Source organism: Perissodus microlepis, chromosome 15 (genome assembly GCF_051167445.1).
Source record: "Perissodus microlepis isolate ML-2025 ecotype Zambia chromosome 15, ASM5116744v1, whole genome shotgun sequence".
NCBI lineage: Eukaryota > Metazoa > Chordata > Actinopteri > Cichliformes > Cichlidae > Perissodus > Perissodus microlepis.
Genome location: NC_140475.1, coordinates 29,481,594 through 29,492,971, shown reverse-complemented (window position 1 = coordinate 29,492,971; position 11,378 = coordinate 29,481,594). Strand labels below are relative to the sequence as shown.

Below are 11,378 nucleotides of genomic sequence, written 5' to 3'. Positions count from 1 at the left end.
CGTCTGTCAGAAGGGTTGCAGTAACACACTTTTCAAGGCCTGTAACCAGCTGTACCCTCTGGCCTTTTTAGCAAAATCAGAGAAGGAAAAAAAAGTTTGTGTTTAGACTCAGCGTGTAGTGTGCTGGACAAGACCTGTGTGGGAATGTAATTCTGAAGCAGGACTGGGAAGGTTCAATACCTGTTGCACTTAATTTCATACTGACAAATATAACTTTTCAAAAAGTTCAGAGAAGTCTTTCTATATATTCCGTGGAAAATTCGTGAGTGCCCCCCACCCGAACCCCTAAAAATCAGTAGATCTGTTTGAGTCAAAGGAGCTTGCAAAGAAAAGCGTCTGGACTTCTTTAAGTTACTTGAAGACATTTCACCTCTCATCCGAGAAGCTTCTTCAGTTCTAAGGTCAAATGGTGGAGAGTCCCAGATATCTGGGACTCTCCCAGACGCTTTTCTTTGCAAGCTCCTTTGACTACGATGACCTGGATGACTGAGAACCTTCACAGACATAGATCTTTTTGAACAATATCTTTTGAAAATTTGTTCCCATCATTTTTGATCCTTGGAAACTGCAAGTGCAGGAACCATGTGACATTTTCAGAGCCAAAATACATACTTTTTTTATTACTAGATTAAATATTAGCTTTACACTTTTTTTAAAGGCTCTCTATGGTCAATATGATGGCGTAGAGGTTAGCACTATAGACTAATAGTAAAGAGGTTCTGGGTTCAAACTTTACTGAGGTCATTGACTGTTGTCTCTTGATGTTGATCAAACCTCAATGAAATCTTGAGTGGTCTGTAAAATCACAGAGGAGATTGAAATTGTTTTCTTTCATTTTGTTATACTCTCTCTGTGTATACCCATGACAGCAGATATCCCTAATATTGTCATTTCAGGCTAACAGCTGTGGCTTTGGAGGAGAAGTTTGTGACTGGAAGTTTGAAGGAAGAACTAAAACACCGTGTCTTAGCCAGAGTACAAAGAGAAGAGCTGCACAAAGCCACTTTAAGATGAAATCCTTGTTCTTTAAGTAAAACAAGACTACAAATGCCTGGTGTTTCCATCAAATAAAGACTCAACAGAGAACAATGATGTTGAATACCTGTGTCCACAACTAAAAATGGCAAAAAAACATAACACAGGATAGGATAAACGGCGTATAAAGAAAAAAAAAAAACACTGCAAAGGACACTTGAAAATTATATAGATTGTATTATATTTCCAAAAATATATGTACAGTCTATTACAAAGGTTACAAAGCAAAAAGAATTGTCTATGTAACAAGAAACTGTCTAATTAAATGATCTTACAGTTCTGCTTTTGGGGAAAATACTTTTGACCAGTGAATATTCTCAGTACTCTGATCACAGAAAAATAAATAATGAATCAACATTTATATTACTGTACAATAAACTAGAAGGCAAAATCAAAACAGTCAAAGGAAAGATGGGAATCCTATTAGCTGTCTTTGGTCCTAAATGAACAAAATATGTACAACTGAAATCTTGTGGGTGACAATAGTTCATCTGTGAAATAGAAAAATATAGTGCATTTTCAATGTATCCAGAGCTCTCTACTGAGTAATATGTGTAAAAAACCAAAGAAAATCAATATAAATAAAATGTACAAGTTTTACAATTAGACCATATACAAAGATGTCCTCAAACCCCAGCTCCTTCTCAAACAATTGACAGTGCTGCACTCTTTGGAAGCATCCACCACCTTGCCAAAGTGGAGAAACAAATTTCCAACTGCTGAACCACAAGATTTAAAAAATATGTTTGTATTCTATCTGCTACTCCTAAATTTCAGCCAGCACTCTATACCCTGCAGGTTCCTTTTTTTTTTTTTTTTTTTTTTTTTGCCTTTTTTCGTTTAAACTTTTTTTCTCCTTTTTTTCCAGAGTTGAGCAACCTGAAGTTCAGCATGATTCAAGTTGAAACATTGTATTGATTGCATCCTGGCCTTAATCTCAGTTTGGCTCAAACTGCTGTCTCCCCAGAACAGAAAGAAAAGAGGGACAGAGGCATCCTACAGTAGGTGTGAGGGGCCTTCTCCAGGGGTCCGCTTTGAAAATCAGAGCAGGGTGTAGGGAGTTGATGGTGAAGAGACAGAGCGCTGCCTGTGAACTGGGGAGTTTTGTGCTGACTGAATGACTTTATGCCAGTATTCAATTCAAAGGCCCAATTGCTGAGGTCTGCTGTATGGATAAAGGGAGGTTGTGTATGACATAATGGGCTGGTCAGGGCTAATTTTGGGCGTCTCATCCCAAGGTGAATCCCACTGTGAAAATGGATTTAAACAGTGCATCCACACTAAGCCAGATGACGTTGTTCATTTTAGGACTAAACCGCATGCTTTTCAAACTGAGAAGGAATTTTCCATCCACACAAGCATGGTTTGAGTATGTCAAACTAACAGGTGGCAAACAGTTGAGAAAGTACAGAAAAAATGTGACTTTGAAATGACTTAATTGATTACATAAGCTGAAGTTCTAAACCCTGTGTGTTGTCCATTGTCAAGACTATATCTTAGCCTTTTTTGGTGAGGCTCAGCATTCAATAATGTCTGTGGAGGCCTTTTTTGTTGTCTTTTCTAGATTTTTGAACCAATTTCAGTCACAGGCTTAGGGTGGACAAAAGGTCAAAAAAGAACCCTTTTTTTAGTGCTCGTGGCCCAATGTGGACATTTCAAAGATGACAGAGAAAAAATGAAGAAAGCTTCAGTTGGTTTTACTGGCTGTTAGCGAGCTCAAGGTTGATTCCTGATTTGGTTGTACTTTTTTCTATGGTGAGAAAATAAGTAAAGCTTTGAAAACACAGAGTTATGTTTAAGGTCGCAGCAGCAGTGAGAGAAGAACACCGCTTCCCTTTATGTGACAGCTGAATACCTACATTTTCGTATCAAAGGACAGTGCAGTAAAACAAATTCAACATTGAAACTTTTCCTTTTTTTTGGGAGTCTTTTTTGTTTGTTTGTTTGTTTTTGAAGTGGAGACAGATGGCACCAAATAGGTTGATTGGCTTTTAGAACATCCTCTGCACAGTCCCCTCTTCTCTGTTCTCCATAGAAAGCCGTATGGAAGAAAAGAAGAGGAATCTTAAGAAACACTTTAATGCATGTTCTGTCACATCTGCTCCTGTGAGTGATGAGCTGCAAAGACGCATGAATAAACAAGGAGGCTGCATGGCTGCCTGCAGAGCCGGGACGGAGGGATTTAACAACACAGTCCGTGTCTGAGAGGAGCTCCATGGTTTGGTCTGGCATTTTCATACCTAGACCCTGAAGGGGCTTGTTGATTTTTTTTTTGTCAGAAAATGATGTCAGCATGGCTAATTGGCACCATTTAAGTGTTTTATCTCTGCAGTCACTCAATTCAACATTTTCATGCCACGTTAGAGTCTCATCACATGTTTAACATATCATAGCGGCAAAATACAACATGATTATTTCATTTGATGAGTTGGCATGGTATTTTTTCCAAACCATTTCAGGTCAAAGAGGTACATTTGTTTCCTTTTGCAGCAGTGACTGAATCTTTCCAAAGGTTTTGTCTCAGAATAGGACACCCATGCTTTCTATGTCATCTAGCACCTTAAAAAGTCTCAGTTGAGGACAATTTCTACCTGGTAATTATTGCTCTTTTTAGTCCAACTCTTTCTCACTGACTGTGTCATTTGTGGCATAAAACAGAGTCTGTGCACACAAGTTCAAGATAAAAAGACATCATGCTAAAAAAAAAACACACAAAAAAAGGAAGTAGTACACCACTGAAATGAGCCACAGAAAGCAATGCCATTGAAGTGCCTAAAATAGTGGCAATACTTAAACACATTTTAAGGCAGTATTACGTCTCGTCAATTCTTGAACACACTCGCAGCTAAACAATTCTTCAAAACAACCACTATGTAAAACATTTTAGGCAAAATGATGGCAAAGCACAGCTGCAACTCCAATACAATCTTTCAAACGTGCTGACACATTCTACTCAACAACCAAGTGAAACTCTGTATCCCATAGTGAACACTAAGGGAAGGATAGATGAAGGATATTGCTACTCTGATAGAAAAAAATTCTGGTGATTTAAAGAACAGTTTGCTTCCTGCATCTCCATCTGTGCTGCACTCATCAGAAAATTGTTTGCTAAAAAAATGCTGAAAATTTGAAACCAGGTCAAGAACCCACTCCAACAGGCTGCAAAACAAGCGTGTGAGGATAATATTTTCACTTCAACAGCACATGAAGGAAAACAAGAGTCATTGCAAACAGTCCAGTACAAAAAGTACTTTGAAATCTGCACCTAAAAAGTTCTGTCTTTGTTTGGATAAAAGAGTTACCCTGTTGTCACATCCAAAGAGGAGAGGAAAAAGAACTTTTATATGTGCCAAAACGTGTCATCGTGGCAGACACAAAGAAAAACGAAAACAAAAAAACAAAAAAAACAACTAAAACCGCTTCAAGGTGTTGTAGTTCATATAAAGGAAATCCTTAGACAACGTGTGCACATAAAGAGAAATATAAGCGGCAAACTCCTTTCCAATGCGCTGTTTGATATGTGGTTTAGTTTGTAAGCGCTTCTACAAAAAGAAGGGAAAAATACATTTGTCTCATCCAGGTAGTTTCTTTTTTGTTGCCGTTTTTTGCCCTTTTCCTCTCTTTAGTGCCCTTTAAAGAGGCGGACCACAATCATTCACTGAGAAACAAAGGAATGATTTCACTCCAGGCACTGCCAGAAGAGTCAGACATCATATGTCTGTTTGCTTTGACAATTATTCCATTTATGTCCCAAGTCAAGTTTTGTTCTCGCCCTCTCCGAAGGCAGCCCGTCAGAGATCGTCACACCTGGACACCTGTGCCGTGGAGGTGCAGCATCTGGGCTCTCATAGTCTGTATGCTGCTCATGATCTTTTTCTGATGGCCCACCAGAGTGATCCCCAAGCTCATCACATCCCTGGAAGAGAGGACAACATTATGAGTCAGTGCACCATCACAGCCTCAGCTTTTCCATTATTGTGAGTATACAGCTAAACACAGCAGGCTTGTTTATGAATCTTAATAATGAATTTTCACAAGGTGAGATAGCAAAACCCATAATCTAAGGTAGTCTTTTTTCCCCTTTGGGAAGTTTGGAGCTCTTTTTATGGAAATGTACTTGGTAATGAGTTTATCAAGATCACAGGTAAACAATATGGAAACAAATAAATAGGATTATTCCCAAGACAATGTGGTTCAGAAAAAGAACTGGTTTTTCTTGGTGAAATAAAAGCTAGTATTAGCCAGTTTATGGTGGGTTACAGAAACTCAAAACACATTCTAGCAACAATTCTGCTTCTGAATACAGCTGAAGCTTTTACTCAAGGACAAGCGGAAGTAATAAAGTGTAGAGGAGAGCACAGTTTAAGCATTGTTGGTTTTAATGTTCCCTACTAATGCTTAAACCCCTTCGGGCTTCCTATCTACTCACTCGATTGACATCCTGGCCACAGATTCCAAGGAACTGTAGCCAGCTGCTGTGAAGTTGTCTCTGTATCGCTCCATCTTGATGGCTTCCAGCCACTCTCCCACTGAGCGGAAAGAAGTGAAGTCTGGTGTGCTCTGATCTAACAGGGGACTAATTGGTCTGTGGGATGAGCACAGAAAAATGGTTAAGTCTTATGCAAAAAGGAAACGTTAGGCTGAAAACACAATCAAACAAGAGATGAGACAGAGCGGTGACCAAAGGCATCCAGCAGTGCGGTAAATTATAAGCAGGGGAAAAACTTGCTGATTGGAGGCTTTGGTCGATAAGAATATCACAAATAGATGTTGCATTCCATGCTCTGCTTCTGAAAAATGTTTTTGTCAATATCCTTTCGATCTGAATACATTCCCAGGAACATACCCCGTACAGTCTCTGTACAGAAAATGCTTTTTAACCAGTTATAACCTCTGAGCCTCATCTCACAGTGGAAAGCATGTTCTGACTGCGAGAAGAATTCATTTGACAAACGTCAGAGTGAGCTCCGGAGTTCCCACTGCACTCCAAAGTACTAGAAACTCATTATAGAGATTGATTTAAAAGCCCTGCTATTGACCATAAAGGCATGAAAGCTGCTTTGAGCTATCGATCCCCCTGGATTTATCTTTCATCTTTGAACTTGAGAGGCTAAATCATCCACTGGACACTCTAGATCATCTACCAGTGTGATAAGTTGAAGTTCTATAGCTTATGAAGCCTACATTTTATAATAAATCATTAGGGGTCTTATTTCCATACCTTGTACACGTTCCCACTGGGGTTTTCAGTGTGTTAGGGTTACGTATCATCTTATCAAGGATGCCAACTATTTGATCAAATTTGGGGCGTTCGGCTCGGTCTTTCTGCCAGCAGTCCAGCATTAGCTGATGTAAACCCGGCGGACAGTCCATGGGGGCTGGAAGACGGTATCCTTCCTCTATTGCCTTAATGACCTGGAAAATTTAAAACAGACGAAGAAAGTAGCATCAGCCTTTGGTATCATCCTAAATCCAAAAAAAAAACCAAAAACATACCTCTAACCCATACCTCAAACCCTTCAGTCTCAGCCTAGCTTTTTGCCATTTAACACCAGCTTTTAGCATCAACCTAATCCCAACCTCCTGCCCTGTACTCTCACTAACAGCGTTGAGTATCATTTGAAACCCTTCAGAGTCCAGTTTTAGTTTCACATTAACTGTAAACCCTAACCCACAACCCTTTAGCATTAGTCTATAGTATAATATTACCACAAGCCAAGCTCACTAAGCTCTTGGTATATAGCAATATTGTACCTTAATTATGTCATGGTTACCTAAAACACTTAGACCTGAGAAAAAATTGTCTATCATGTGCCAGTTTTGTTACAGTCAATGGGATCATGAGGATTTAATGCAGAACAATTTAGAGTAGCTACAAGCTATAAGCAGCATCATTCTGCTATATAACCTCTTTCTGGAATGGTTAATGATCTCAAATTCTATCTGTGGCCAAGTGTTTTCAATTTATGTGCAGAAGATTGTCACCCAGCTTGAGACCTAAGATACCGTAAACTTAAAGCAACGATTTTTAAAGCAATGGGCATCTTGTAGATAGACTTGACCTTTACCAAAGATGCTACATAATTAGTATGTGTATTACCAGGAGATATTTGCATGTAACTTTTTGTAGGACCTGGGATATCTTGGCCTTTAAAGCATCAAGGAAGATTATCTTTATTTCAGTCTGTCTCCCCCTCGACTTTATGGAAGTCTAATACTAAACTCACTAATTACCCACTGAATAAAGTTGGCCTTATCTTGGTCACATTTTTCACCAGTTTGAACTGAAATTTATGGACACAGTGGCACCAATACTAAACAACTATTTAATGTATAATTCAAGCACACACACAGATTGGGTTTAGATTAGGGTGGGTGGGTGGATAATTTTATTCAACTCATGAGTACTATTCCTCATATGTCTAAACAAAGACCTCTTGTACAGTATATACCAATAAACTGAAAAGAACTTCTGCAACGTTTTTTTGACCTAATTTACACATATCGTTTTATGCAGAGTTAATAAAAAGTCAAGGTTTTTAAAAATTGTAGGTGCAACAGGAACATTATGCAACAAGCTCTCCTTCCTTTAATGTGTTGAGATGTTTATATCTCTGCATATATTCATCAGCTATTCTTGTCAGGACTGCTTAGACAAGAATGAGTCATGGAGGGAACCAGTGTCAAAACACTGAAACTGTTGGGAAAAATGCAAATAATGTTCTTCCTGTATCCCTGGAGGATGTTTGCTGACATCTTGACAAAGTGAAAAAATTTCTGACATTGATGTCTGTCAAGCAGCAGACGGTCAAAACACCACATATCCCACTTTCACGCCCAGCCATCTTGTTTAGCATTTCTAACATCTGATTGTTCAATCAGCAGGCCTCTGCTTTGGAACGCAGCAGAATATTAATCATATTTAGCTACGATGCTGTGGGTGCTAAAACAGGAAGCCATATAGGAATCTTAAAGCCAGAACTCACTCGCCTTTCACTACCAATCAAAATGTGTCAAGTGTCTGAGAATAAGGAACAGCTTCAAATGGTCTGGCACTGTTAGATTATCTCAGTGGGAGTTGGCAGGAAAGAAGGCAACAGCACTCAGAGAGCTGCGGGTGAGTCAGTCATTATAGCAATTTGTGACATTTGTAAAGTGAAGAGTGGGATTGAAAAAAAAAAAAATTTGTTCATAAAGGTAGAAAAATGTGGGTAATGTCCAGAGTCAGGAAGAGGACTTGGAATTTACTTGATGGTGAGGCTGCAAGATGGGTAAAAGAATGAATCATGATTACAAGTCTCTGGTTCATGAGTCAAGTAAGTGGTATCCCTCTGCACTTTAAAAACACATGTGTTAGGAGTACCCTACAGAGCTTTGCGATCTTTAGCTCTGAGACACTGAGTTGAATTACATTAGCCTTTGTTTAAGACCGCAGTTTTTGTGGCTTCAGCGCAGGGAAATCTTTTTACTCTACTTCCTCTTTTACTTTGGGATGCTTACAAATGTGTTCATGTTCACATTTATTTGATTTAAAAAAAAAAGGTACAGTGCTCATTTAGTAATTAACGAGGACACCAGTGCATCATATAAATGTGCTTTGATTTAACCTTATAGGTTAATTTTCATCTGTTTTTCCTGGTTGCTCCATAACATTTGAAACATTCAAAGGAAACTTAGATGGGAAAGTATTTCTGCTTGGATTAAAAAACTGAAACAAATAAGTGTCAAAAAGAATTACATAACATAACATAACAATTACAAACAAACATTAACTACGTTACAAAGTTCAGAAGAACAGTCAAAATCACATTATTAGAATACGAAGTGATTGGCACTACTTCAGGTTATGAAAGCACACTTGACTGTCCAGCAGCAGCTGTTTTACGCATCTGATGTTGCTGTTCCTTAGTTCCTTTTGTCACCGTGTTCTAGGCATACACTGGTCTACGAAGCTTGGAAAGAAAAGCGTCTGGACTTCTTTAGGTTTCTTGAAGACGTTTGATGTTTCATCCAAGAACCGTCTTCAGTTCTAAGAGCAAATGGTGGAGAGTCCCAGATTTTAAGCCCTATAGGAGTGTCTGCCAAGAAGGTTACGGACCCCCCCCCTCCCGTCTTCAAGAAACTTAAAGAAGTCCAGACGCTTTTCTTTCCAAGCTCCTTAGACTACGATGACCTGGATGACTGAGAACCTTCATAGACATAGGCATACACTGCTTGATGAGAAAAGGTCGTCTTAGTGGTTGTTATATTCCATTGCATTAACTTTTTATCTAAAACTCATGGCGTCAATAGATAAATTAATCCTTAACTTGTATTCACAAGTTTTAAAACTTGTGTTGTATTGACTGCCAGAGTCACAGACACTCAATGTCTGGGGTGACAAGGTACTAAACCCCGAGTTGCTCATGACTGGAGTGTGAGCAGGTAATAAATGTAGAAAGACCATGCTTACTTGAATGAGACATGTTATATAAAGCAGCGGTCCCCAACTTTTTTTGCGCCACGGACCGGTTTATGCCCGACATTATTTTCACGGACCGGCCTTTAAGGTGTCGCGGATAAATACAACAAAATAAAACTAGTACCGGTACCGAAAAACAGAAGATTTATTCATAACACACGTGAAAAGACCCAGGAAAACCGAGTTAACGATAAAAACGATAACAAAATAACGCTGAAAACCGATAAAAACCCTGAAAACTATACATTTCACACCTGAGCCTCAACTTTCGCGGCCCGGTACCAAACGACTCACGGACCGGTACCGGTCCGAGGCCCGGGGGTTGGGGACCGCTGATATAAAGCACATTGAGTGCTCAAGTAGAGTAGAAAAGTGCTATATAAGAACCAGTGTGTGTTGTGAATTTATTATTATGCCAATATTTTTCTATTCACTCACTAATAAGTCATCATCTTACTACAAAAACAACTAACTTACAGAGTTTGCAGTATAATATAACCAGGGGACTTAGGCAAGCTAGACAGATGACTGATTGTATAACTTCCACCAGGTCACCAGCAAACCACTTAGTTGGTTGGTTCTATTTTAGCCCCACACTTCTCAAGTACAGAAGATATTACATTTCAGCTCAGCTCTCTTACTTGAAATTACTTGTTGACATCTACAAGGCACAAACTACCCGAGTATTGTTGCAAACAGAATACAACAGTTTTCACAGTAGTTGTAATACTGCTGAGATGCATAGGCATTTATGTTTTTGCAGGAGTTCTTAAAAATTTAAGCAAAGCAAATGTCTTTGCTCTCATTGCTGACTTGTTTGCAGTGTAATTGGTTCAACACTGCTAGTCACATTGGTTCCCATTACCATAAGTCATTATAAACCTTTAAAGACGTTTGAATCAAAAGCATTCTGCATGACAAGTGTTTTCCACTCCTGTTATTTATATTAATAACGCTACCAAACCCATGCTCTCAGGGCTTCATTTCAATGCATGTCCCACTTCAGGCTTGTTTCTCCTTCAAATGGATTCAAGCAGCATGATTATAGCAAGACTTCTTGAACTAATTAAGCCCAAGGTTACTGTCATCGCAGAGCTGCTCTCATGAGGATCTTGTAAGAAACCTCAAAAAAGAATTGTGAACCAGAATTTCTGTCTGTGATTTTTTTTCAATGTTTTAATGGGAGGACTTTATTAGTCATAATTAAGGGTGAACTTCTGGGGAAATTGTTATACTCTGACAACTCGTGTCTGGCTTCAGATAATATTTTGTGAAATAGTAGTTTTCATTCAAGAATCTGATTGGAAGTAATGCACAGCCTTCAGTGCACTGAGACCCTTAACACTGGTTTATAATTTGGGTCACTTACATTAATAAGATCTAATTGTGACTATCATTATTATTGTTATTACAAGTGTTGAAACCAGTGATTGTGTTCTCCTGTCAGTCATGTTATGAACGTACGTCCAGAAGTAACTTACATCTTGGTTGGACATGTCCCAGTAAGGCCGTTCTCCATACGACATAACCTCCCACATGACAACACCGTAACTCCACACGTCACTTGCAGAGGTGAATTTACGGTACTGGATAGCTTCTGGTGCAGTCCACCGGACAGGGATTTTTCCACCCTGTTCAGTAAAACAGTATCAAAAGATTTTTATGCATTTTTCAGTTATATGCAAAAATACACATAAGACACAAAACAGCTTTAGCAGACTTTTACCAACTTTTAGTTATTAGCTATAGGATTTAATAGCTACTAAATCCTTTATCAATGTCATAAAGCTTAGTGTAAATAGTTGGCTGGTCTTGCTCTTTTGCTTCTGAGAACCTTGACGAAAGTGCATCCATTCTTCTTTTTACAATGTAAAAAAATGTA

General features: G+C 38.8%; 1 protein-coding gene across 2 annotated transcripts in view; it reads right to left on the bottom strand.

Annotated features, from left to right (window-relative positions):
• Positions 1–1,192: 1,192 nt before the first annotated feature.
• The window catches only part of epha7 (eph receptor A7), an 81,890-nt gene continuing 71,704 nt past the window's right edge, over positions 1,193–11,378 (bottom strand). For both annotated transcript variants that reach the window (XM_084954316.1, XM_084954317.1), the window contains exons 14-17: positions 10,978–11,127; positions 6,257–6,450; positions 5,465–5,620; positions 1,193–4,951 (exon numbers count right to left, since the gene is read on the bottom strand). In XM_084954316.1, the coding sequence (XP_084810442.1) occupies positions 4,837–4,951; positions 5,465–5,620; positions 6,257–6,450; positions 10,978–11,127 (615 nt within the window). In that variant the 3' untranslated portion in view covers positions 1,193–4,836. The remainder of the gene's footprint in view (positions 4,952–5,464; positions 5,621–6,256; positions 6,451–10,977; positions 11,128–11,378) is intronic.